Here is a 27,225-nt window from a genome sequence, read left to right as displayed (position 1 = left end):
TGACCAATATGCCAACTATGGGAGGTAAGTGTCCCGATTCTCAGTCCGAAAAAAACTGAAATTGAAGAATATAAAACCCTCTTCGAGTGAGAATGGCAGACCACAGGTTAGTCAATATTTCACAGAGGGAGAGAGGGACAGAGAGACAGGCACAGAGAGAGAGAGAGAGAGAGAGAGAGAGAGAGAGTTGTGCAAAAGCCAGACTTCAGTGTTTTCAAGAATTCCATTTGTATAACTGCATTTATAGTAAACATGCAAGGCTGCAGTTATAAGTAAAAAGTATCTATGGAATTCCTCACAAAGCACTTTAAAGGTAAAGGAAGGGCATTCACAAGCACGTCTGCATGTGCATTGAGACTCAAGGGGTACAGAGGTACAACACTAAGAGATTTCCCCATAGGAATTATTGCACAACACCAACAATCAATCTTGTACCAGGGACGAGCTAGCACTGTACACAATAATAATGATACTGATATATAGGTTACATGAAAATCTCAGTTAGACACATTTACATGTTTGCAATACCAGATATTCTTTCGTGGAACAGCTTGACAAACTTACATGCCTGCCTTGATCTGGCTGTGTAGAAATTCGAGAATTGAAAGACGCTGTTACAACACAAAGTCTATTAGTTTAAATTGAAATTCCATCAGAATACAGGACTCAAATCATCAGCAGTCACACATGATCTATGACTTACACACCTCATCCTGCTTACTTACGAAAATCCCATGTGCACCTTACAAACATTTCTGGACAATAAGATGCATATCCTTGAATAGCATACCCGTCGTTCAAGAGATTCGGTATCCTTCGATTTTGTAGAAAGATTTTCCAGTGTTTTCACGGCCTCTTGAAATCCTTCTGTGGCAGTATTGGTATCACCCAAAGCACGATCTACGTCTGCCACCTTAGCCAGAGACACTGCAAGATCCAATACCTTCCAAGAAGAAGATACCATCATTCATGGTCTGGTCCACCTACGCTCACTACCAACTTGGGAAAGATAAGATAAAATAAACTTCACTCCTGCACCCTTAGATATCATACCTGTGAAGATAACTGTGTGAAATCTGTCAAGGCATTTCTCCGTACTTGCAGTGCTCTTGCATAATAAGTTCGAGCAGTCTGAAGTTCCTCAGCATAATACTTAAGGTCTCCCATTTTATTGAGTGACACTGACAATGCATGCACCACCTGTTCCAAAACAGAAAGTGTTAAAATTACACCCTACGAACAAAAGATCAAGGGATTTGTGGCAGCATTGCCAGGGACACCACTAGACTGTTTCACAACTATGGTTGAAGGACAGGGATGCTTTGTAATGCTTGGTATGACCTCAACTGTAAAGTGCAAGAGAAAAATGAAAAACGGCAATCACAGGAGGAATTAGCTAGAGAGAAGGAATATCAAAAAATGATAAGGAAGAACAACATGGTTCTTAAGAGAAAAGCAAGACACGATATTTATATTGTGATCTCCCCCCCCACCGAGCAACAAAAAGGGGATTTTTTTATTTGAAAAAAGAGTGAAACTGAATGCACAGAAAAGCCAAGATGAAGATCTAATCACAACGATCTGATCACACATGTAAGAGGCCTACATGATGCAATGGAGTTGCAAAGGTAGGAGAGAGTAGCCTCCCTGTAAAAGACAGATGAGTGGACATCAAGTACAAAATTAGGTGCTTAGAAAATGGACAAGGCATTACCCACAGCGGTCTGCTGGCAGAAATATCAGAAAGGCAGGAGGAAAAAGTTGTGTAATTCTGCAACACAGGCTTAACAAGGCAAGCCGCAACCGTATCTGGGTATACAGAAGAACACCCTTAAAATTTTACCAAGACACAAAAATGTCTTAGGGCAGCTTTGAAAATATTTTACAATGCAAAATTCATACCGATTAGGTGAATATGGATAAACAAATGACTATAGTGACTGAGTCAGAAGTAAAGGTTAGAGCAGATCTGCTTGCAAAGGAAAAAACCTACATTCACTTTGCCTAGAGCTCAAATATGAGATTTCTTTTACAGGTCTTTGGTCTAACAAATAATTATTCATGCATGCCCTCCACAAGGCCTGGTTCCCTAAATAGGGAGCTTGGGAAAAGTTGAAAAGTTCAAACAAGCCTCCTAGTCAAAGAGATGAGAGTCAGAATACATTCCCGTATTTAACCCTACTAGCTCCATGTTGGTAAATACATATTTCAGTACAATATGTCATCCAGATCAAGTAGATGAATGCTAATAGGCTCATTAAGCTGTGACCACAAGAGTCAGAGTGGGCAAATTTTGATCTGAGGTGCTATGCAATATTAAGTTTCAAATATCATGGTGGTGTACTCTGAGTAAGAATATCTGGAGGAGGATATATTAATATGTTAAGTAGTAGAGTTGGATTACACCACCTTGAAGAAGAAAGGGGCAGATGGAAAGGTGCTAACAAAAAGAATGACTTGATGCAACAAAATCTGTTGAGAAGCAAGCCAAACAGCTTCAGAGCTACCTCAACAAGCTTCTAAGCTGGAGTTAAATACGATTGCATGAATATGCAACACATGCCTCTGAATCATCCATCTTAATCAAAATAAGTATTGTCATGCGGTTTGGGATGTCATGTCTCCCTGCTAGTGACCCTAGCTCAGGAAGGTGATCCTTGACCTTCAGCTTGTAATTCTTGACTAGTTGAACCATGTAATTGATTTTCAATATAATGGACTTTTGGGTTTTTATGGATATTTGCATGAGCCTATGGTTAAAATGGCATCGCATGTTGATTTGAATTCTTGTATTCATGGTGAGGAATATTTTGGAAGCGTTCATTTGTTGCAATCTGGTGAATATGACACTTTTTTATGTGAGAAGAAACCCGAAATGATTTTTCATAATAATGTAACTCCATATGCATATACACACATGTACGAAGCAGTACATCGAATGCCAATTTAAGTGGCAGAATTCAAAAAGTTGCTCTGTCCTAAGGCAAGATGGTGGTAAAAACATTGGAAGAATCGTCTTTTGTACTCTTGCAGCCATGCCTCCAATAGATCACCATGCTATAGTGTTGGTGTCATTCATGAAAAACAAATCAACCTAACTTGCTCAATGGAGCTCCTCCAGATGGATAGCTGAGACAACAATAATGGACGCATGTTTTTTTCTCCTGAAAATAGCAATAGAGCTAAGCCTTCTAACTAGCAGGTCTTCTTATGGCTGCCCGCATTGATGCTTCCATGTTGGGTAACCTCTAAAGCATGAATCTTAAGTTTCTGGGCATTGCTGACTATAGAGTTAAAAAGCATCTATCGTGTCCTCTTGAGTATGCATTAACCTATTTTCATTGGCGTGCATCTCTCCCATCATCTGTCACATCCGAAAAAACATGCAGATGATCCTGTCCAAGTCCAGGAGAGATACAATTATCTAAGAGGGTGGCTCGATAAGATTCACATGAGTAATATTATATCACCAACCTGTAACAGATTACTCCAATCGTAACTCTTAAAACAAGCAATTGATCTTCATCACCTGTTTTCCCTATGTTCTTGATCATATCTTTCTTTCAATATATTTTTTTCAGATGGTCAGATGCTGAAAGATGCCAACAGTTTTTCCATTCAGCTACAGCCCATTTTCGCTGTGCTGCCGTCCCAGTTAGACAGCTAAGGAGACTTTGCTGTTGCAAATCCATTGCTTTCACACCAAACCACATATCACAGTAGTGGCACTCAGCAGTCACAACTCATTAAGCAGAGCAAAATCACAACAGTTTGCTCAGAGGCAGTTGCAACTGAGGGTGTTTTAGAGGCACAAAACAATGCAAAGAAACTTCTTGATGTAGCAGCATGGAGACCCATGAAATTGCACAACCTGTGAGTACATATGCATCCGCTACTGCTTCTATGTCTACTCCACGTACAAAGCAAGAGAAGTAGATTTCAAATTATAGTAAGAGATCAACATGCCATGCATGAGAAGAAAATAATCAGCTCAAAAAGAAGAGAGATGGATTTCGAAGACATGTGGCTCAGGAATTTCAAAGAGAATGGCAAAGATGTGATAAGGAGACCACTACTCAGTACTACTAATTGTTACATTCATATCACAGTGGAAGAAGGAGATGGCAAAGAGCCTAGACAGTAAGCTGGTCTTTCACGTTCAAAACGAAGTCCACGAGTAGGCTGAGAGGTAAGAGAATGCAACCAAGTTCCATCTAGGTATGTGCAAGATGACCCGTATGTGTAAGAAGAAAATGATCATTGTCATCATCATCTCTCTCTAAATAGCACATTCGCGACACTTATCATAGTGTGAGCCTTCAATCACATACTTCTGATTCTGTGCAGTCTGATAATATCTAAAAGCCTTCTTGCAAATACTCCATCTCTTGAACAACAGCTTCAAGTTTTCGTGGAATCAGTTTTGACGTGATTTCATCCTCCAATTCCACAAGACAATAATCCAAGGAAGGAGTCTAGTTACTGTGGTGGCTCTTCATCGCCGAATACTCGCGAAGAGTGAAACTGCAAGCTGCAAGATGCTTCAATTGTACCCACCACGTGTGCAAGGAAGGGAAATTGTCCACTATAAGGTGATGGCTGCAAGGAATGGTAGAAGAGAAAAAGGATAGCACATGGAACAAAGAATTCATCCAGGAAGAAGAAGCAGGTAGAGAGCTTGCACTAAGAAGACACGGATAGAGATGGCAGATCCCATGAGAATCTCAGCCAGAGGAGCTAGCAGTGATGGCAAAATTTGAGAGAAGGACACTGGGTCCAGGAGTGTGGAGATTTCAGTACGGTTGTGATGGGAAAAGCAGTACGGTACAGAGACCTGGCTGAAAGCGCAGTCTGGTGGTTCGTAATCAACCTAGACTGTGCAGGGGCTCTAGACAAGGATGGACAAGGGTTTTAAAGCTGCTGGCCTAAGCTTTTGGCTCCAAGAAAGCTAATTTCGTTTTTTGCTTTTCACCCAAAAAGCATGTGCTATTTTGAGAAGCATGGCTTCCTAACGAATCTTTCTCTTCTTTAGCCAACCCAGGCTAAAACAAAGGCTCCTGCTTTTGGCAAATTAAAGCATCTGCAAAAAACAAATTTCCAAAAAGCAAATTACAGAAAACAAGGCCAGCCCATTGCCCATCATCCTGCCTCTTCCTCTCCCTAGCTCAACACCCCACGCAGATCTCCTTTGCCTTATCAGGCCCTGGTCAGTTCATTGCAACACCCTCACACGAGATTCATCGATCTCCATCGCTCCTCTTCCAACGCTGGTTTCGAATCTAGAACCCACCTTTCCATGCAACTCAACTTCTCTCCTGCTAATCCCCAATCAGACTTCTCTACGACTACAAGCTACTGCTCTTCTTTCCCAAGATTCCTCTCTCTCCTTCAATCTTCCTCACCACGAGGTGTTCTTGCACTACATTCAGGATCCTCTCTCTCCAATCATGACGAATTCACATCCCTAGCTGACGAAATTACATCCACTGCAAAATCTTCAGCAAACTGCGAATTGGATCCATAGCTGGGATTCGTCACTCCTGCATACCTCGCGTCATTGCAATCACGATCAAGAGCATCCATGATAGGACAGCACTGATACCATCTGTCGCGCCCTCATAGGATCTAACCCTATCGGAACCATGGTCTACAACAGGCAAACTCGCCACCCAACCATGCTAATCCAAACTCGATCAGCCCCACTGAGCCCAAGCTAGAGAGCCTTGTAGAAACTGCCAGCCCCGCAAGTCAAACCTCACCCTTGGTGCCCCATACTGCTTGGTGAACAACTGTGCTAGTAGCTCCTAGCTTTGTTCCCTCACTGTCCGGTGTGTGCAACTATGGCCCTGGCCCTCCCTTTATAGCCTCAGAGACGAATGCTCGCCAAGAAAAGCAAAAAAGCAATCTTGCTAACTCATGTTCCCACCGATAGCAATCTAGCCCGTCATCTGCCTGCCTATCCCTAGACACTTTCAAAGCATTCAGGGCATTTTGGAAGGCTTGGAATCCTAAGGTGCACTCCTATTTTTCTAATATAATTTTTTTATTGTTTTTTTGGCTTTTTGGGTGTTGGAGTTTTCTTTTTTTTTGTAGGTTTTCCCTGAAACTCGCCTGGACGATGCCATCGTCCCATGAAACTCTTTTGCATAGGCATTGGCACTCGGGTCTGATAAGCTGGAGTCTTGTCAGCCCCTTGCTTCTCTCAGCCCTTAGTCAGCCCTCTCTCAACCCCTTACACCTCTCTCCTCACTCAGACCTTTCACAGCTCTTCTCATCCCCTCTCCCCCTCTGTCAGTTTTCTCTGAGCCCAGGCCCCTGGGCCCCCCCTACATTCTCAACCTCCCTCTCATCCCTGTCTCAGTCCCCTCTCCCCCCCTTTGCCTCTCAGCCCTCTCTCAGCCCTCCTTCATTCTCAGTGTCCGCCCCCTCAATGCTCTAACATCCCCTTAGCCCCTTCCCTCTTTCAAGCCTCAGCCACCTTTCATTCTCAGCCCTCCCTCAGCTCCCTCTCACATCATTTTTTCAGCCCCCTCACCCTTTTGTACATGATATGTGTATATTCTCTCCCCCCTTCCCTCTTTTTTTCACTTTAAACCATTGACCCTCAAAAGATCTTGGGTGAACCCAATGCTTACTAGGCTATAAAATCCAACCCAACAACAATGTAACAACAAAAACGAAGAAGAAAAAGAAGAACAGCAAAAGAGAGGAGCGAGCGAGAGAGAGAGAGAGATGTATTAACGTCTGCACGAGGCCTATGAGACAAAAGTACAAAACCAAAAGTAACTCATACAAGCCATTGTGGCCTGAAGCAAAGGGCTCACTAAGGCCCTTGCTGAAAGCTAAAGTGCTAAACTTAGTAAGCAAAATAGCCGAATAGCAAAAAAGCAGAAAGAGTATCAAGTGCTTAGAGCTAAAGCTCCTAGTACATGACCAGGTATCAAGGGGACGTGACAAGTGATGTAAAGAACTTTGTAACTCAACCCACGCTTAACCCGAGGTTAACCATGGTTAAGTCTAGTAGTGGTTTGGCGGTGACGGCCTGGCTAGAGGAATTGCACACCTCCTAGAAGTCCCTACGGGCAAAATCTAGGTGCACCACTAGGTCCTAGGGGCAAGGCAAAGGCACTAGAGGGGTCTAAAAGTTGGGCCCAAGGACAACCAACGTTGTCCTTGGTCAGGTGGGTTAGAGCTTTAATGAAGGGCCAAGTGTCATGCATGTAAGTGCATGCCCTTCTCCACCTACCATCTCTCTCCCCTCACCCTCTTGGAGCATTCAAGGGCCTAGAAGAAGCATTCTAGACAGATTTCAACGTCACGCTTAGCTTCTTCCCTACTTTTGCTGCCTCGTATCTGCATCTGTCGAGCTGTCTCTCGATGCGGTGGAGGACGTGGTCTCGCCGATCTCTATATCCAGTGGGCTACGTCAAGGGTGACACCTCATCTCTGGCGGTAGGGATGAAATAGACCGGACCTTGATCGCTCGTGCTCTGGTCACTCTCCGGGTAACATGTGGAGAGTGTGCCTCTTGTCTGGCAGCATCGTGGCAAAGGCTCTCACTACTGATCCATGATGCTCTCATATCATCAAGCTCCTCTCCCTCATCCACCCTGGTTGCTAACTCAGATGCATAGAAATATATAACACGTGTCTGTGCTTTGCCGATCTCGAGAACCTGTAGCATTGCTCCCTGCTGCTCTCTAGTTTGTCGCATCAGTGTATCTGTCGTCGCATCTCAATCAGATAGAGCCCAGCATCACTGCTCCTCTGTCTCAACCTCTCCCATATGGCATAGTCTGCAGATCCTTTGCTCTCTGGATATGCCTATAGCTCTCCTTGCCTCAATCCTCAGCTGATGTGATGAGACTCGCAATTGCCTCATGGCGATCCTTAGTGCATGTGAGACTCTCTTATCCTCGAGATAGTGAGGTCTGATAATGACACCCTGCTCCGAGACCCTCACGAAGTGGTCATGGTAGAACTTGATCTTATAGTGGGGAATTCCTCTCCACCCCCGGCCCTAGATGTATCGAGCTGGAGGAGGTCCAACCGTATGATACGGTTGATCTCATCTCGCGGGATCATCTCGGGTGGTGCATCCATGTTGTACTGAAAGGGGGAAAGTATGTCCATCTGAATGCCGTGACTACCAAACCATGTGGACACCCGTGCATGCCATGCCGTATTGAAAATCTGTCCATTTGAATGCCGTGACTACCAAACCATGTGGACACCCATGCATACCATGTTGTATCAACACCGCTCTCTGCCAGTCGCCTAGAAGACTCCAGTGCTAGCCTCGGTAATCTCCACTGATTAAGACCCAGACTCTGTGGATGAAAGTCACTGTCTGGAATATGGCATCAACCTGGAGGGGGTCATGGCCAACTCTGCCTGTATTTTCTGATGGGGGATAGAGACCTTACTTCCAATCATCCTGAAACCCATAGCCACCTATAGCTTCTCAAATCTCTTCGACTCTGTCGCTAAAATGTCACTCCCTCAGAAATGTGGTGCATACATAGCAGTTGGCCTCACTAGGGTGTCAAAAAGCCAACCCTTCGTCGGAGGGTCCTGAAAGTGTGCCTGGAACCACTGCCTCTCTAGTCCGGCCAGGGCTCCCTGTCCTCGTGTGAGTCGTGTTGTACTTGCATGAATCATCATGAAACCTAGTCCGGTGAACACTACCCCAAGACATGTGTAAGACTGCACTATCTCCACTGGCTCATCTCGGTACCTGAAGCTATGGCGACGAGACACTGCTCATGAGGTGTTGAAGATCATGGCCTTGGTTTTTCCAAGGTTAATTGTCAAGACTCAAGTCTCTCTCTCTACAAAACACCTCTAGGACCTCTAGATGTTTATGCAATCCCTCTACTTACGGTAATGTGAGGACTGTGTCATCTGCGTACAACAGTATCTGCACCATCAAGTCAGCCAAAAGTGAACCCTCTCCGCCTAGGCGATCTACAAAGGATGTGATCTCATCAATATAGAGCCCGAAGAGATTCAGTGAGAGAGGGAAGCCTTGCTTCACACTGATAGTGCTCTCAACCCAATCTGATAGACCTTCTGCGGCACCACCCTCCCCTCTGACGGATGTGAGGACTATGTCATCTGCATACAGCAGTACCTGCACCATCAGGTCAGCTAGAAGTGAACCCTCTCTGCCTAGGCGATCTACAAAGGATGCGATCTCATCAATATAGAGCCCGAAGAGAGTCAGTGAGAGAGGGAAGCCTTGCTTCACACTGATAGTGCTCTCAACCCAATCTGATAGACCTTCTGCGGCACCACCCTCCCCTCCAACGGACTCATATAAACTCATAACCCCCCACATCATGATCTCTGAGAGTTGCAGCTCATGTAACCTCTTGATCAAGTATGAGTGTGCGACAAAATCAAATCCCTTACATGAGTGTGTAACCTCATGACCAAGTATGAGTGTAGACTTTCTGGTGCCTCGACTTCGCCTCCTCAGTGATAGCCCTCAAGGTGAAAATGTGGTCCAAGGTGGAGGGTTGTCTCCGAAAACCTGCCTGTCCGAGAGCCCGCTGCCCATGACCCTCTGTGTGGCTGCCGATCTTCCTCTCTAGTACCGACCCATATATCTTAGCCAAAGTGTGGCCAATCATAAGAGTGTCGACCCATATATCTTAGCTAGAGTGTGGAATCACCTGCCTTGTGAATCAGTACTATGGTGGTAGTGCTCCAGGTAGGCGGGAAGCCATGGCATACAGCATGGTTGAACAATTGTCCTAGAACCAGGGTCAAAACCTCTTGTCCATGTGCAAAGTGCTCAGTGTGTAGTCCCTCATGATCTGGTGATCTCCAGTTATGAAGCTGGAGAAGGGCAGCCCGTACATTATGTGCAGTGAACAAGTGACATGTGGTGGATGTGGGCATAGAGGACATCTCAGGTGGTGCCTACCCTGGGACATCATAGAGGGAGCATGCATATGTATGCCAACCTGCAAGATCTATGATACGGATGCAAGGCTTCCTCTCCAACAAGAGCCCCCAGTCCATAGTAGGATCTCCTCCACGAAAAGACCCGATCACCTCATCTATCTTGTGTATGAGAAAAGCTCGCTTCTTACGCCGTGTCACTCGGCGTGAGATCTGCTGTGCCTCTGATGAAGTCAAATGTCCCAGTGCTCGCTTGCATGTGAGGTGGCCTCTCATCTCTCTGCACTCGTCGTCAAACCAGGGGTTTTGAGACATCTTCCCATCTGGGACATGTGCGGGTCGAGTGGTGGGGAAAAATTTGGCGGCAACATCCTGTATCACTGAGACAAGGGTATCTGAGGCATGGGCGAGGTCCAAATAATGTCCAAGTAAGATTGGAAGCTCCAAGGCCAGGTGGCTCACATAAACCGAGTCAAGTGCACGATCTATATGAATCTGAACGCGAGTGGGTGGAGATAGACACAGAGAGAGAGAGAGAGAGAGAAAGAGCGAGAGAGAGAGAGAGAGAGAGAGAGATTAATGTCCATGGGAGGCTTCGCAGGCTTATGGGACAAAGTGACACCAAAAGGGAAAAACTCATACAAGCCACAAAGGGCTGAGGCAAAGGGCGCAGTAAGAGCCTCTGCTTAGTATTGTGCTGAAATACAAAGAGCTCAATGACTCAAGCAAAATCAAGTACAAAAATATATCATATCATATCATGTGCTATCTACTATTTGGAGCAAGTTGAGAACTGGAACTAGAACTGGAAACTCGGAAACCAAAACCTGGCATTGTGGCGGCTCGTCTATGAGCGCGAAAAATGTCTTGAATCTGAGTCTGTCTGGTTGTCTCATGCTGCGGTGTCCGAAGGGGACATGGTTTCCTCGATCTCTGAACCCGCTGAGCTATGTTCAAAGTGATCACTCGTCTCGGGTGGTTCCATCTAAGGAAAGATGTGATAGGGCAAACCTCAATCAAGTGTGCTCTGAGCGTTCTCTGTGTCGAGGATGGCCTTTGCAATCCTCTTTTGGTAATCCAAACTTCTCGCATAATAACTAGCTCCTCCGCCACCCCACTGTGTCCTAAAGCTTACTCAAATGCATAAAAATATGTGACGTGCCGCTGTGTGTGGTCAGCCTCTGCATCCTGTGGTGTGATTACCTCTTGCTGCTCTCTGATCCGTCGTAGCAGGCTCTCCCTATGTCGGCGCATCTCAAGCAGATAGAGCCCAATGCAAATCTCATGATAGTGGGCCGAAGCCACTCCCACCATCCTGATAGAGACAATGGTATCATCCCCGGATCTTGTAGTAGGCTGGGCAAGTGCCTGCCCAATGGCGATCCTCAGTGCATGTGATACTCTCTGTCCTCGAGATATAGGGGTCTGATGATAAATCCCTCCTTTGAGACATTCAAGACATGGTCACGGTAGAGCTGTGTCTTGGTGGGGAACTCCTAATCTCCCTCCCAAGCCCGGGAGCACCCAAACTATACTGAAAGGGGGAGAGCCTGTCCATCTGAATCCCGTGTCTGGCAAACCATATGGATATATGTGCATTCTATGTGTCCGCCCCACCCTCAACTAGTCGTCTGGATAACTCCAAAGCCAGCCTCGGTAGTCTCCAATGAGATAAGTCCTAAACTCTATGGATGAAAGTCACTATCTGAAAGATAACATCAACCTATAGAAGTGTCATGGCGAACTCTGCCTATACTATCTCATGCGGGACTGAGGACTTGCTCCGAATCATCCTAGATTCCATGATCACATCCAAAGAAGGGCACTGCATTCATGACAGTAGTGTATTGAAAAGCCAGCACTTCATCGGTGGATCCTGAAAGTGTGCCTCGAAACATTGTCTCTCCAATCGGGCCAGAGTACCCTGTCCGCGCGTGAGTCGTGCCTCATAGTGAAAAGGGGTCCTATGAAGACTGCTCCCAAATATGTGTAGGACTGCAGTATCTCCACTGGCTCGGCTCGATAAGTGAAACTGAGTCGTCGGATTACTGCATGTGAGGTGTTGAAGACCATAACCTTAGTCTTTCCAAGGTTGATTGTCAGGTCTCTCTCTCTCTCTCTACAGAACACCTCTAGTGTCTCTGCAGCCCGTCCATTCAGGATGAGATAAGGACTATGCCATCAGCGTATGGAAAGTATCTATACCATGAGATTGTAGGATCATTGAATGAAAGAGCGAGTGTAAGGTACAAAGAGTCGATAGATTCAGCCGTCACGTCAACTAGAGTATGAAAGAAAAAAAGTACATGGTACTTGTAGCTAGACCTAGACCCTAGGACTAAGTGTCCTAGGTGTCACATAGGACTAAGTGTCCTATGTGGCCTAAAAGGCACTAAAACTATAAGTGCCTATATCTGTGCCTACAAGGCACATACCATGGCCTATAGGGCATCACTAGAACCACCAGAAGATGGCCTACAAAACCCCCTCCATGGGATGGGCTGAAGTATTCTAGAAACGTCTCAATATTTTTCTGGTCATGGCGACACATGTTCATCCAAAAGGATATAGCCACCTATGAATGTACAAGGTATGTCAGATCATGTAACAAAGGGAACCAAGTGTAAAGCCTGGCAGAAGACTTCGAACTTGGGACGAGGAAGTGCCTTTGTAAACAAATCTGCTATGTTGTCCACTGTGGGAAGATAGGACAACTCTATGTTTCCTGCTGACAACCACTCCCGAACATAATGATAGTGAACATCAATATGTTTGATACGCGCATGAAACACTGGGTTACGTGCAATGGCCAAAGCACTCTTGCTGTCAGTGTAGACCATAGTGGAGGATGTCTGGCGAATACCAAGATCTGAAAGTAACTGTCGAAGCCAGACACTCTCTACTATAGCGGTGAAAGCTGCCCTGTACTCAGCCTCACAGCTAGATGTGGCAACTGTTGGTTGCTTCTTGCTAAGCCAAGAGATACATGAATTGCCAAGCAAAAAACAATTGCCGGTATGTGACACTCTGGTGTCAAAACAACCTGCCCAGTCACTATCCGTGTAAGCATGCATGGTAAGTGAGCCCTGATCACCATAGAAGAGGGCTAAATTCTGAGTGCCTTTGAGATATCTGAAAACTCTCTTCACTACCTGCCAATGCTGTGAACTGAGCATGTGCATGAATCTGTTGAGTTGAGATACTGCATACTGTAAGTCAGGTCTGGTGTGACATAAATAAATAAGGCATCCAACAGCTTGCTGATAGAGAGTGATATCCATGGTGGGCTCCCATCATGAGCTGAGAATTTGAAGCCAGGGTCCACTGGAGTAGAGATTGGCTTGCAATCCTCAAGCTGAAAACGATCAAGGAGCTGTCCAATATACTTGGACTGTGACATCATGATACCCCCCTCAACATGAGCAAACTGAATGCCCAAATAATAGTGGAGCTGTCCCATGTCTGACATTTCAAATATCTGCTGCAAATCAGTCTTGAAAGCTGCAATATGCTGAGTATCTGGGCCCGTGATGAGCATATCATCCACATATAAAATCAGCACTAAAAAATCACATCCACTCCCACGGACATAAAGAGTGGGTTCTATGGGGCTATTTTGAAAACCAAGGGATAGTAAGTGTGCATGAATTTTGGCATACCATGCCCAAGGTGCCTGCTTCAAACCATAAAGGGTTTTTCTAAGCCAGCATACCTTGTTTTCAGAATTAACAACCTCAAAGCCAGGAGGTTGTGTGACATAGACTTCTTCCTGCAGATCCCCATGAAGAAAAGCAGTCTTGATGTCAAGTTGGTGCACTTGCCAATGATGATGGGCTGCAATGGCAATGCCACATCTAATGGTAGTAATCCTGGACGTGGGAGCAAATGTCTCTTCAAAGTCAATGCCTTGTTGTTGGGCATACCCTTTTGCAACAAGACGGGTTTTGTGTCGATCTATACTGCCATCAGATTTCCTTTTTAATTTGTAGACCCACCGGGTACCAATGGCATGCTTGCCGGGGGGGAGATCTACTAATTCCCATGTGTCATTTTTGGCAATGGATTGTAACTCAGCTCTCATTGCATCCATCCACTCTTTGCTGTCAAAAGCATCTTTATGGCACAAAGGCTCTTCATTGCAAGCTGTAGCAAGGAGTGCAAACTCAAGAAAGTGACCATGCATCTGTCTATTCCCTGATCGTGTCCGGGCAGTAAAAGGCTGATCTTGTTTGCTATCCCTCAATGTATCAAGAAGCCATCTGGGAACTTGCCTTTGCTGTCTATTGACAGCTCTTTCTTCAATCACTGCATCATGAATAGTGGGATCATTTTGTGCTGGAAGAGAAATCTGCAAATCAGCATGGGGTATTGGCTGATCATTTCTTGTTGAAGGGCCTGTAGGAGGCTCATGTTGCTGGTCAAAGTCCTCTTCTGAGGATGGCAGAGGTAACCAAGATTCAAAGGCATCAAACATGTCAACTTCTGGCTTAGCTTTGCAGTCCACAAGAGGAGAAGCCAAATGTTCAGCAAAGATGACGTCTCTACTGAGAATAATCTTCCCAGTATTTGGTTGGTACAACCGATACCCTCTGCTCTCCTGGCTCTAACCAATAAATATGCATTTGATTGCCTTGTCATCAAGCTTATGTCTCAGGTGAGATGGTACATGAACAAATGCAAGAGACCCAAAAACTCTCATGTGTGAAAGTGAAGGCTTCCTGCCTTTCCATGCTTCATAAGGTGTAACAGTCTTCAATGCCCTTGTAGGTGATCTATTCAGCACATAGTACTGCATTAAGCCAAAATTTATTGGGCAAAGACTTGGCCTTAAGCATTCATCTGGCCATCTCCATAGTAGACCTATTCTTCCTTTCAGGAACAGGATTATGCTGAGGAGTGTAAGGAGTAGTGCATGAGTGAACAATGCCCCATGAAGACAAAAATGCATCAAACCCCTTTGACGTATACTCTCCCCCCCTACCTGCGTTGAGGGTGACAAGCTTGCATCCTGATTCATTCTCAACCATATTCAGCCACCCCTGAAAGCATGAGAACACTTCAGATTTGGCTTTTAAAGGATATACCCAGCAATATCTTGTGAAATCATCAATGAGAGTCATGAAATATTTATACCCCCCAATGGCATTTGTCCTCATTGGCCACAGAAATCACTGTGCACTAGCTGCAATTTCCTTTGTGAGAGTTTTGGACAATTCTTTTGAAAAGGGAACCGATGCATCTTACCCAAAAGACAACCCTCACACAACAGTGTGAGTTTGAGGTACATCATTAGCCATCTGCTGTGAATGTAGCTTTGCAAGAGCTCTATAATTGAGATGACCCATTCTCTCAAGCATGTGCATGTGAAGCATCTGCTGGCTCGTGGGATTCAATTGCATGTGAGACATTAACTGTCAATCATGCTTTCTTTTTCTCCGAAGCAATGCGCTTTCTGCATTCTGAAATGTCATGTCCAGGCTTGGGACAATAGTTGCATCTTTTCTTCTTTGACTTATCTGCTGTATTTTTAGATGCATGGGAGGAATTGCAGCTGCTATGCGCAGATTTAGGCTTCCCCATAAGCTTGGAAGCCTTGCCTCTTCCTGTCTGCTGTGAAGCAAATGCATGATCAGGAATAATGGCTTGTCTATTAGCACGACTTTGCTCTTCCTGCAAAAGCAAAGTGACAAGCTGATCAAAAGAGTAGTGGTTTGGATTACCCATGGCCACTAACCGAAGGGTTGTAGCAAACCCTTGATATGTATCTGGCAATCCATTCAATGTGGGTACTGACCAACTTAGAATTTGGCACCACCTCATCAATATTGGCAAGTTGTTCCATGAGATCCTTTACCTTTGTCAGATATGCATCCATAGAATCACCTTCATTCATACTAACTTCCTGCAACTGTCTTCTTAAAAATGCAACACGTGCCTCATTGCGAATCTGATAAAGAGAAGCCAATTTGTCCCAAGCATCCTTTGCTGTCCTGCAAGACCGGATGTGTGGAATAATGATTCTCTTGCATGATAAAGCAATACAGGAATGTGCATTCGCATCTCTTGCATCCCATCTTGATTGTTCTTGAGTTGGGGGAGCAGTAGCAGGAGTGCTAGAAGATAAGGCATCAGGAGGAGTACCCCCTGCAGAGGGACCAGCAGTAGAGACAACCACTGTAGCATTGGCTGGCCTCAGATCAACCCCAGAAACAATATTCCACAAATGCTTTGCAACACGAATATGTTTCATGAGATAAGACCACATCGGATAGTTGGTGCCATCCAACTTATCATCTTCACGAAGAATGCCAAATAGATCTTGATTGTTGCCAGCCATTGCAAATGGGACACCCTGAAAAAGACCTGAAAACCCAAAAGCCTCAAGGCTATCACTACAAAGAGCTGGCTGTCCAAAAATGACAGCAAATATCTGCAAATAAATATTCTGCAACTTTCTACCCCAAATCAAAGGGCAAATGCAAATTTGACCCAAATGTGACTGTGTCAGACAATGTTCACTGCAAAAAACAGCAAATTTGGCAAAAGCCCCAAATGTAATGAGGACAAATAGGCCAAAAAGAGGGCAAATGCAGAAAAGCCCCAAATTTTGCTGAGATTTTTGCAAATGTGACCCAATGTATTGTAATCTGACTCTATGTCCTACAGAAAAGACTCAATGTCCTCCAAAGTTATTCAATGTCCTCCAAAAGTGATTCAATGTCCTCCAATCTGACCCAATGTATTGCAATCAAACAAAAAAATTGCAGACCAAATCCCCAAAAGGTAGCCTCAAGGCTTGCAACTGCAAAATTAGGACTTGCTGTCCACAAAGTGACTGCAAAAATGCAACTGTCCCAACGTATAGACCTCAAGAAGTAGGCTTTCCAAACTGTTGAAATAGCTTGATAAGACTTCAAACAGTAAAAGGAAGGTACGGACAGCAAAAGCCCTCAAAAGCCCCAGATTTTGAGAATGTCCTGTATGTGACTTCACGTGTGCAGATTTTGAGAATGTCATGTATGTGACTTCACACATGCAAAGACTGTACGAAAATCCTGGGACAAGTACCACTGTATGGATAGCTCTTGTACGGGACAAGTACCACTGTACGGAACAGTGCTGAGCGCAGTATGGAATCCAATGTACGACACAGGTACAATGTACGGAGACTATACGGAGCAGGTATGTCTGCTGTACGGAGGCCTGGTGTACGGAATAACAGGTAAGGCTGTACGGATGCAGATACGTTCCCACGTGGCTGTACGACGACGCAAGTACGGAATGCAGTACTAAGCAATTACAAGACCTTCCGTACGCCTATACGAAAGATGTACGGCGCAGTACGGAATGTAGTACAGAGCTGGTACGGAATCTTGTGCGCAGGCTGTGAGTATTGTCGTCTGTACAGTCGTACGGACTGTACGGATGGAGGAGCGCTAGTACAAATCTGAGGGGCACGACACGAGTCAACCGTAGCTCTGATACCACTGTAGGATCATTGAATGAAAGAGCGAGTGTAAGGTACAAAGAGTCAATAGATTCAGCCGCACATCAACTAGAGTATGAAATAAAAAAAGTACATGGTACTCTACACAGCCTGTCCAAAATCACATTCAAGAGTGTCACCTTATCAGTATTCCAGGGAGGATAATCAGAGGATATGTTGAGAGAGTTACCTCTGTATCTTTTTCAGGCAGGCTTAAAAGCAATTCAGCACTTTCGTTGTAAAACCTAACTGCATGCTCTGTATTACCCATAGATCGACTGTAGCAGCACAATGATTGTAGTTTAATATATGATAAGCGCTCTCTCTCTCTCTCTCTCTCTCTCTCTCTCTCTCTCTCTCTCTCTCTCTCAAATCAAGAAGATATGGGAACACACACTTTCAAAAGTGTGTTTAAAAAGGGGGCAGTACAAAGAGCCTTAGAGACAAGGTTAAAGGAAATGCAATGACCTGCAACGTTGGAAGAAATGAATGCAAAGTTGAGCTGTGTGCTAATCGAACAGAGACTTTGTAAAAAGGAAATGCCTCGTAGTCTATGGTTTGACTAAGACTGCAAGAATAATGAGAGTTTTTTTTTTTGGGTTAAACAATAGAGCAGGAACAAGCATGGGAGCTACCCAACAAGATTTAAGAGATGACAATCAATGCAACAAAATATTTCCAATAGAAAACACAAAGAACTACAAGACAATCACGGTAAAGAGTGTGATGATCACCCTATCTGGAACCTTTTGAGCAGAAATTAAGCCCGTGGCCTAAGGATAATATGTAAGAGCCCCACCACGAGCGAGACTTGGGCCAAAGCACTCAACACTGGATCACTTTGGGTTACTTCACCTACAATAGTGACTATTGCTATCGTTTGTTGATTATCCCTAGGTAATTTCCCATAACAATAACATACCCATGATAAAGACATCTACGAACCCCCTAAGTTCCCTTGCACCATCATCAAACACCTCGATGAGCACTAATTTTTTATAACTAGGTTTACACACTTGGGTTACGTCAAACCATCCTATGATCTCTCTAAAGACTTCTATCAACCGATCCTTCCAAGGTCATTCCACATTCTGACTGAAATGTAACATTCCTTCTGCCTTCCAAAATCATCGTCCTTGATGATTAAATCTGGGAAAACTCTCTCGATCTGGTAAATGGATTCTTGGGTAGCCTCAAATAGAGAAGGTCCATGCAAAGCAAGCAGTACCATAGGTATATTCTATGTTTAGGATTCTTGCTAGCCTCCGTGCTACGTTATCCTGTTGTACTACAGACCAGTACTGTTGCCACCCAGCCTGTACAGCTGGCTGACTGACTCTGCAGACTGTACCTGCTGCTGTACTGCCAACCATACATGAAGTACAACCTACCAGTACTGTACCTTATGTGCCATCCCAAGTACCTGCTGCTCCAGTCCCCATTAATCATATTAGCCACCAAGTACCAATATTTCAGCCACTCAGAGAACACAAAACCCACAACATGGAGCCAGATGGCTCCTGCTCAGAAACCGGACACCCAATTGGCCCCAATCTTGGTGCCCCTTTTGGTATTTCTTTATTTCTTTATTCAGAAGAAAAAATTACTGCAAGGCTAAATGCCATTGAGCCTGTTCAAACACAGCCCAACTGTGTCTCAACTTTGGCAGGCATAAGCAACCTGCTACTCAACCAATACCTGGCTCAAAAAGGCATCCAAATCCAGTGCATAATCCATGGCCAACAGTTGCAAAAATCCCATCAACACCTATAAGGCAGAATCACACTCTTCCTGGCTGTCCAAGCATCAATCCTTCAGACACACAAAGTTTGCAGACAGCCCAGAGCTGTCACTAACAGCCCGACCCAGCCAAGAACTCTCACAAGCTGTTGCTAGTGCCAAACCTTTGCCCTCCTGGGGATACTCTAGCTGACAGAGAAAAGAAGGTGACTCTCCATGCAAACTACTTGTGAGAGAATTCTGGAAGCAACTCTCTACTGTCCGGAACTGACACCCAACGACTCACCCTGGCAGGCAGCTCCTTGGTTTAAGGCGAATTTCGTTTTTTGAACTTCTAACAGCCCTGGCAACTCCTAGTTGATGGCGAATTCTTCTGGGGGCTCCCTGGCTATAGGCGAATTTCATTTTCGAGCTTTTGGTAGCCCTGGCGGCGCCCTGGTTGATGGCAAATTCTTCAAGAGGCTCCCTGACTGAAGAGGAATTTCGTTTTTGAGCTTCGGGCAGGCATGGCAGCTCCCTGCTTGATGGCGAATTCTTCTGGTGTAGGCAAATTTCATTTTTGAGCTTCTGGCAGCCTTGATAGCTCCCTCTTTGATGGCAATTCTTTTAGAGGCTCCCTGGCTGTAGGCGAATTTCGTTTTTGAGCTTCTAGCAGCCCTTGCAACTCCCTAACGGCCCATGGACTTCTCTTGTAATCAAAAATCAGCAAGGCGATTTGTTAGAATAGCCCTCGGGCTTTTTCCTAGCCTCTAACTTGCCTCTCTCCACCTTCCCCTAGTCTAGAAAACTGCCTCTCAGTGAATTTCGACTTTTTGCTTGCTTCCCAAGCCAGATTGCCAAACATAGCACATGGAGCTTTTCTTAGCAATGGGATTTTTACCCCTATCTTGCCCTTGAGCTCCTTGCCTAGGCCCATTAAATTAATACACTAGACTAGCCCTTTTTACAATTCTAATCAATGAGAGGCCAAAGGTATTCACAGTCTAGAAAAATACCCCTCTTGAAACCTCATTTTGCACTCAAAAACTGCAGTACATGAACAATAATAATAATAACACAGGCATTGCAACAGCAACAGTGCATAGCCAACATTGCAAAATGAGCAATAATAACCAGCATTGCATACGAGGAAAGCGTAACCAATATTGCAAAATGAGCAATGAATAACCAGCATTGCAAAACGAGCAACGCATAACTAACATTGCAAAACAAGCAACGCATAATCAGTGAATAACTAACATTGAAAAACGAGCAAATGAATAACTAGCATTGCAGAACGAGCAACGCATAACTAACATTGCAGAACGAGCAAAGCATAACCAATAATGCATATATGATGCTATAGAGATCAAGATACAAACCATATACCAATACATAACAACAGTGACTAATACACTAATCATAGAAGTCCCATGGCAGATACACCGTCAGCAAGCCGTATCTTGGGTGAGACATGAAGTGTCACCTAGATAACTGAGCATGTCTGTACCGATGGGGAGGTGCTACCCCCTCTTGAGCATCAGGAAATGGTCGAGACCCGTGCTCTCCTAAACCTAAAAGAGCCACAACCGACATCCACTCAAGCTGAAAAGCTACAACAACTGATGTGAATCTGCTGGCTCATCCGCCTCCATCCACTTCGCATTCAATGGTAAATAATTACAAAACTTTACCAACTTTTCCTTCACTTTGTACCAAGATCTATTCTGGAACCAAGATGTCATCCAATTCCTCTACCTCTGGTTGTTCCTCATATGGCGTGTCTTTTGCCACATCACCATGAAATGGCTTCAGGAGACTCACATGAAAGGCGTTATGAATCCTCCAAAATATACTTAATGCATATAAGATTGAGGAAAAGATTGCTGCCCATGATTCATAAATTGGACATTATTTCTTTGCGCATTCAAACCAATACCAAGGCCGAAAGCAGACTGTGGCACAGGAATATCATGTGCATGATGCATAACTCGCGGCCTATCACCAGGCTGCTGCCCGTGGGTTTTCTTCTTTTCCCTATTAGGATTCGGAGGAGCACTAAGGAATTTGCAAACCGTGCATCCTGAGTGAGCTGAGCTAAAGTTCCTGCAACACTTACCAATTGTGCTTTAAACACGCATCTGCATCCTCCTCGTATCCAGCCTCTTATTCCATACCAGGCCAAGACTGTTCTTCTCGAGAAGACTGGGATGACTCCTCCCAATCACATTCCATGATTCTCTCGCCTATAAAATAACCTGCCCGAGCAACAATTGTTGGGTGCAAGAAGCAATGGAACGGGAGTGGAGTGTGGGAAGCAAACAACAAGCTGGAGCAAAACGTAGTACTACTCAAATAGATAAGAGGAAAATACAAAGGGTGGCCTATATGGCCCCCAAGTCAACCATATGGTTGACCAGAGAAGTCAACTCATAGAGTTGACCTGACCTACAAGGCTCATGCCAGGGCTAAGTGCTAACAAACCCCCCTCTATGGTATGGCTGAAGTATCTTGGAAATATAACACGAATACCTGGAAACTACATCATGGTTGCACATATTCGTCCCACAGGGATATAGCAACCCATGATATGTACAGAGTGATCCCTCACGTAACAAAAGGAGCCAAGTGTAAAGCATGTCGAAATGCCTCAAACTTGGGACGCAGTAAAGTTTTCATGAAAAGATCTGCCAAGTTGTCCTCGGTGGGAACATAGAGTAACCGGATGTCTCCACCAGACAATTGCTATCGAACATAGTGATAGTGGACTTCAATATGCTTTGTGAGTAGGCTCAAGGAAGCGGAAGGAGATACAAAAGTGGAGCAGAATGCTGAAAGCCGTCACATCAACAAATAACAAATGAAAGTACAAAGTACAAAATAAAGGAGAACCCTAGGACAGTGTCCTCGTGGTACCACTAGTACTAGGTGTCATAAGACACTAAAAGTACTAGGTGACCTAAGTGCCAATAACTAAAGCTATATGGCACATACCAGGGCCCAGACGGCATCAATACGACCGCGAGATGATGGCCTACAAACCTCCCTCCATGGTATGGGCTGAAGTATTCTGGAAACGTCTCAGAATACCTGGTATTTTATGGTCATGGTGGCACATGTTCATCCAAAAGGATATAGCCACCTATGAATGTACAAGGTAGCTAGATCATGTAACAAAGGGAACCAAGTGTAAAGCCTGTCGAAAGACTTCAAACTTGAGACGAGGAGCTGCCTTTGTAAACAATGTCCTCTATGGGAAGGTAGGACAACTCTATGTCTCATGCTGACAACCGCTCTTGAACATAATGATAGTGAAGCTCAATGTGCTTGATACGCGCATGAAACACTAGATTACGCGCAATAGCCAAAGCACTCTGGCTGTTAGTGTAGACCATAGTGGAGGATGTCTGGCGGATACCAAGATCTGCAAGTAACTATCGAAGCCAGACACTCTCTACTGTAGCAGTGAAGGCTTCCCTGTACTCAGCCTCACAGCTAGATGTGGCAACTGTTGGTTGCTTCTTGCTTAGCCAAGAGATACATGAACTGCCAAGCAAAAAACAATTGCCGATATCTGACACTCTGGTGTCGGAACAACCTACCCAATCACTATCCGTGTAAGCATGCATGGTAAGTGAACCCTAATCACCATAGAAGAGGGCTAAATCCTAAGTGCCTCCAAGATATCTGAAGACACTCTTCACTGCCTGCCCATGCTGTGAACTGAGCATGTGCATGAACTTGCTAAGCTGGAATATTGCATACTATAAGTCAGGTTTGGTGTGGCACAAGTAAATGACACATCCAACAGCCTGTTGGTAAAGAGTGATATCACATGGTGGGCTCCCATCATGAGCTGAAAATTTGAAGCCAGGGTCCACAGGAGTAGAGATTGGCTTGCAATCCTCAAACTGAAAACGATTAAGGAGCTGTCCAATATACTTGGACTGTGTCATCATAATACCCCCCTCAACATGAGCAAACTCAATGCCCAAAAATAATGCAGCTGTCCCATGTCTGACATGCTGCAAAACAGCCTTGAAAGCTGCAATATCCTAAGTATCAAGGCCCGTGATCAACATGTCATCCACATATAAAATCAGATCCACTCCCACGGACATAAAGAGTGGGCTCTGTTGGGCTATTCTGAAAACCAAGCGACAGTAAGTGTGCATGAATTTTAGCATACCATGCCCTGGGTGCCTGCTTCACACCATAAAGGGCTTTTCTCAACCGGCATACCTTGTTTTCCGATCCAACAACCTCAAAGCCAGGAGGTTGTGTCACATAAACTTCTTCCTGCAGATCCCCATGAAGAAAGGCAAGCTGGTGCACTTGCCAATGGTGATGGGCTACAATGGCAATGACACATCTGATAGTAGTAATCCTGGGAGTGGGAGCAAAGGTCTCCTCAAAGTCAATGCCTTGTTGGGCATATCCTTTTGCAACAAGACGGGCTTTGTGTCGATCTATGCTATCATCAGATTTCCTTTTTAATTTGTAGACCCACCGGGTACCAATGGCATGCTTGCCAGAAGGTAGATCTACTAATTCCCATGTGTCATTTTTGGCAATAGATTGTAGCTCAGCTCTCATTGCATCCATCCACTCTTTGCTGTCAAAAGCATCTTTATGGCACAAAGGCTCTTCATTGCAAGCTGAAGCAAGGAATGCAAAATCATGAAAGTGACCATGCATATGTCTATTCCCTGATCTTGTCCGGCTAGCAATGTCCGGCTAGCAAGAGGTTGATCTTGTTTCTTGTCCCTCAATGTGTCAAGAAGCCATCTGGGAACTTGCCTTTGCTATCTATTGACAGCTCTTTCTTCAATCACTGCATCATGAATATTGGGATCATTTTGTGCTAGAAGAGGAACCTCCAAATCAGCATGGGATGCTTGTGAAGAACCAACTTTCTCAAGAATGCAAATGTGTGCAATGCATGCAGAATTTGAATGCCAATCCAATGGGGAAGAACGCCCTCGTGAGAGTACTTGTTTCTGTTTTGACCTACATGCAAGGTGGGAGAGAGTTGGCGGATGAATGCAATGTAGTAGAGAGAATGCTACTTGAGAGTCACAATGAAAGGGTGATACCCTTTCATTAATGTCCCTTGAGATCACTCAAGTTCCATCTTCCCATTTATACCTACCCTTAGCCTTCAATGCACCTTAATGCACCCTTCCCTTCCTATTGCCCCTAGGACCTAGACACTTGTGTCCACATTTTCATTAATAGAATAAGTATCACATGTCCAAATTCGATGCCATCTGAAGCACTGGCTCCAGCTCGACTAGTCCTATGTACTGAGATGATCCATAGCCGGTTAGTGTCCTTCATAAATACATATACATCTTACACCATTGGCGTATAATATATAATAATGTTTTCATATCTACTAATCACGGATTAGTGATTTCTCTTGTCATGACATTGCTGGCTGATCATTGCTTGTTGGAGAGCCTGCAAACTCAAGAAAGTGACCATGCATCTATCTATTCCCTGACCTTGTCCGGGCAGCAAGAGGTTGATCTTGTTTGTTGTCCCTCGATGTGTCAAGAAGCCATCTGGGAACTTGTCTTTGCTATCTACTGACAGCTCTCTCTTCAATCACTGCATCATGAATATTGGGATCATTTTGTGCTGGAAGAGGAACCTGCAAATCAGCATGGGTTGCTAGCTGATCATTGCTTGTTGGAGGACCTGCAGGAGGCTCATGTTGTTGGTCAAAGTCCTCCCCATAGGGAAGAAGAGGAACCAAGGTGAAAGGCATCAAACATATCAACTTCTGGCTTAGCTTTACAGTCCACAAGAGGAGAAGCTGAATGTTCAGCAAAGATTACATCTCTACTGACAATAATCTTCCTAGTATTTGGTTGGTACAACTGATACCCTCTCCTCTCCTGGGTGTAACTAATAAATATGCATTTGATTGCCTTATCATCAAACTTATGTCTCAACTGAGATGGTACATGGACATATGCAAGAGACCCAAAAACTCTCATGTGTGAAAGTGAAGGCTTCCTGCCTTTCCATGCTTCCTAAAGTGTAGCAGTCCTGAATGCCCTTGTTAGCACACATCATTGCATCAAGCCAAAATTTATTGGGCAAGGACTTGGCCTTAAACATGCATCTGGCCATCTCCATAGTGAATCTGTTCTTTCTTTCGGGAATAGGATTATGCTGAGGAGTGTAAGGAGTAGTGCATGAGTGAACAATGCCCCGTGAAAACAAAAATGCATCAAACTCCTGTGACATATACTCTCCCCCCCTATGTGTGTTGAACGCAGCCACCTCTGAAACCATGAGAACACTTAAGATTTGGCTTTTAAAGCATTTACCCAGCAATAGCTTGTGAAGTCATCAATTAGAGTCATGAAATATTTGTAACCACCAATGGCATTTGTCCTTATTGGGCCACACACATCACTGTGCACTAGCTGCAATTTCCTTTGTGAGAATTTTGGACAATATTTTTGAAAAGGAAACCAATGCATTTTGCCCAAAAGACAACCCTCACACACATGTTTGGAAACTCTGTGAGTTTGAGGTACATCATTTGCCATGCGCTGTGAATGTAACTTGGCAAGAGCTCTATAATTTAGATGACCCATTCTCTCATGCCAAAGATGAGTTTCAGCAAGCTGTGAATCTGAAATAGCAAATGCTTCAATAGAAAGTGCAGCTGAGTGATAATCAAGGTGATAAAGTCCCTTTTTCAAAGTGCCAGTGAGTACTATGGCATCGTCATCATTGCTGTCAAGGCATCCTTGTGACATAAAGGTTCCTCATTGCAAGCAGTAGTTGACCACCTCCAGTGTGGACTAGCAAAGACTCAACTTGTTTGCTGTCCCTGAGTGTGTCCAAAAGCCATCTCGGGACTGATTTTTGATGTTTAATGAAAGCACTCTCTTGTGCAACTGCCTGCTCAATAGCATGATCATCAACTAAAGGCATATCACGCTAAGCAGGAACTATTGGAGGAGGATGTACACTGGTAGAAGTGTATGGCACAGCACTCTGCACTGCCTGCTCTGAATCTGTGGACGACTGAAAGAGGGGCAACAATGTATCAAGACATCTGAGGAATCAACGGTAGGATTTTTTTTGCATTCCACACAAGGTAAAGGCACATTTTCAGCGGATACAACATCCCTGCTGACAATGACCTTGCACATGCTCGGCTGATACAACCTGTATCCCTTGCTCTCTGTGCTACAACCAATGAATATGCATTTTACAGCTTTGTCTTCAAGCTTGTGCCTCAGCTGAGATGGCACATGAGCATAAGCCAATGACCCGAAAACCAGCATATGAGAAATTTCAGGTTTGCGATCGTGCCACATGCCTCATAAGGTGTGATAGTCTTCAATGCCTTTGTGGGTGCCCGATTGAGCACATAGTTGGAGCACATGACAGCATCGAACCAAAACTTATTTGGCAAAGACTTTCCTTTGAGCATGCACCTGCCCATTTCCATCTCTAACCGATTTTTACTCTCTACCAGCCTGTTCTGCTGCGGAGTATAAGGCACTGTACATTGATGAATAATACCCTGAGCTGCCAAAACATCAGAGAATTCATGAAACATGTACTCTCCCCCCCTGTCAATGCGTAGAGAAAGGAGCTTGTTCCCTGATTCATTTTCAGCCATGGCAAGCCAATGTTTGAAACATGGGAACACATCAAATTTGGCCTTCATGCCATGTATCCAAGCAAATCTGGTGTAGTCATCCACAAAAGTAGAAAAGTAAAGATAGCCCCCAAGAGATGTTGTCCACATCGGCCCACGCACATCACTATGCACAAGGTGAAGCTTCTTGGATGCACCAACTATCCCATCCTTTGGAAATGAGAAACGGTAGTGCATTTTGCCCAACAAGCATCCCTCACAGACATGTTGAACCGGTGCATGCATGGGTGGGAGACTAACCACCATGTTTTGTGAATGCATTTTAACCAAGCTTCCGTAGTTGAGGTGACCCAACCTCGCATCCCATAAGTGGGAATCTGAAATTACAGATTCAACCACCAAATTTGCCTCTATAGCGGGCTGTTTGTCATAAACATCAAGATGATATAGCCCAGAAGAAAGTGACCCAGTAAGTACT

The 27,225-nt window shown here is 44.6% G+C and overlaps 1 protein-coding gene across 2 annotated transcripts in view; it reads right to left on the bottom strand.

Moving 5' to 3' along the window:
* Positions 1-209: 209 nt before the first annotated feature.
* LOC147883746 (zinc ion binding protein) overlaps positions 210-27,225 on the bottom strand; it is a 119,315-nt gene continuing 92,299 nt past the window's right edge. For both annotated transcript variants that reach the window (XM_087399095.1, XM_087399096.1), the window contains exons 5-8: positions 17,586-17,673; positions 1,054-1,200; positions 791-943; positions 210-611 (exon numbers count right to left, since the gene is read on the bottom strand). In XM_087399095.1, coding sequence (XP_087255221.1) covers positions 561-611; positions 791-943; positions 1,054-1,200; positions 17,586-17,673 — 439 coding nt within the window. In that variant the 3' untranslated portion in view covers positions 210-560. The remainder of the gene's footprint in view (positions 612-790; positions 944-1,053; positions 1,201-17,585; positions 17,674-27,225) is intronic.

Source organism: Dipteris shenzhenensis, chromosome 27 (genome assembly GCF_047967505.1).
Source record: "Dipteris shenzhenensis isolate YYH24624 ecotype China chromosome 27, Dip_SZ_1.0, whole genome shotgun sequence".
Taxonomy (NCBI): domain Eukaryota; kingdom Viridiplantae; phylum Streptophyta; class Polypodiopsida; order Gleicheniales; family Dipteridaceae; genus Dipteris; species Dipteris shenzhenensis.
Note: the sequence above shows the minus strand (reverse complement) of the source record. Positions and strands in the feature narration are given on the sequence as shown.